The following is a 1,546-nucleotide window of genomic DNA, read 5'->3' as shown; positions in this document are numbered from 1 at the left end:
GGGGGCCACCTTGTCTGGGGGGGCCACCTTGTCTGGTTGCACACCATCTACACATACATTGGACCTAAATACAAACTACGACAAGACGTTCGTAAGCTCGCTCCTGATGAACGCCCTCTGTCGAGACGTGCGAGCCACCACTGCTCACTGGGCCCGACTGACCACGTCCTTCTGTCCGTTGGTGTCTGCGGCACTTCAGCTAGCCGGCAGCTCGACCGCCGCGAATAAAAACTCTTGTCGTGGCGCGACCCCGAACTCGAGGACCGAAGAGAGGAGTGCCGAAGAGAGGAGTGCCGAAGAGAGGACTACGTTGCCGCGAGTGGTGTATGAGTATGACGTGTCGAGTCTTGCTTACAATGCCAGCGCTACCGTCTGCGCGCCGATGACAGGGTTGAGTTACTGCCTAAGTGTGGGGGGACTGCAGGTACCTGCCAAGAAACGTGAAGAAGGATTGAAGATCGACATTGCGCCATCTTTCCCACGGACGCGATACTTCACGCGACAGTCTTTCAGTGATTACGAAACTCTCGGACGCAAGGGCATTATACAACAGTACACAGACCCACTGCCTATGTCTTGGAGCTCCACATTAAGAACCACCTCTCATGATGCTGTTACATACCAAGCACTGCTGTCTTCCGCCGTCAATCCGAGCCCAAACTTGACAGCAATGAAAAAAGACGGGCAAAAAAACGCAAGTCCCATGGAAACAAAATACATAGGCCCAACGTCCGTCAGATTCCTTCAACATATCATTACCAAATACTCCACCATAGTTGACCGGTCATATCGCGCCGAGTGTGCGCTGCTATTGAACGGACTGCTCGACCTTCAAGATGATTGCGGCTGGGTCAGTCCGCCTGCCTTTAATGATATCGATGGATTCTGACACCCTATCACTCAGCTAATCATAAAGAATTAATATTAAATGTGTGTGCCACACACGTGTGCTATAAGCTCCACATCCCTTTCTTTTGATACTAACTAGATTTATGGTCTGTGATATATTGTCAAGTTGAAGTTGCATTCTCTGCATGTTACTCTCGCTTTGACGTAGCCGATTAATGAACATCATATTCTGGACAATTGATGTGGGTTCAATACTAGTAACTCGCTTAATCTCATCCATTCTAAAATCATCAATTAAGTCATTTACGCACATGCATGCTGTAACATATATGATGCGCATATGAACCATGAGCATATGTGATGAGCATATATGATGAGCATATGTGATGCGCGTGTTGTAGCATATGTAATATGATAATCGATCGGTAATGTTACTGGTCAGTAATCTGTTTCGAAGCATGATCTAGACGATCTTCAATTCGTTTGATGCTGGCTTTATGTCGATTTTCGTACTCCTTTTCATTAGTATCGGGAGTAGCAATTTTCTTGATGTATAAAATCTTCCGTTTCCTAACGGCTTCTAATTTAATATCCAAAATTGGTAGTTGATAATACCGTAAGATGACTGATGCCATCCTTTGTAAGGTTTCTAAAAGATAACATAGTTTGGGCTTAGGGGTTAGGGGGGGTTAGGGGG

The 1,546-nt window shown here is 46.4% G+C and overlaps 1 protein-coding gene across 1 annotated transcript; it reads right to left on the bottom strand.

Moving 5' to 3' along the window:
• Nucleotides 1–808: 808 nt before the first annotated feature.
• On the bottom strand, nucleotides 809–1,484 carry GNI_044280 (hypothetical protein; the record flags this gene model as incomplete). Its single annotated transcript, XM_011131258.1, has 3 exons — nucleotides 809–885; nucleotides 1,042–1,295; nucleotides 1,363–1,484. The coding sequence occupies 3 exons, from the start codon at nucleotides 1,482–1,484 to the stop codon at nucleotides 809–811; spliced, it is 453 nt and encodes a 150-aa protein (XP_011129560.1).
• Nucleotides 1,485–1,546: the final 62 nt, after the last annotated feature.

Source organism: Gregarina niphandrodes, assembly GCF_000223845.1.
Source record: "Gregarina niphandrodes unplaced genomic scaffold scaffold00006, whole genome shotgun sequence".
In the NCBI taxonomy this organism is placed as follows: Eukaryota; Apicomplexa; class Conoidasida; order Eugregarinorida; family Gregarinidae; genus Gregarina; species Gregarina niphandrodes.
This window is presented reverse-complemented; position numbering and strand designations above follow the sequence as displayed.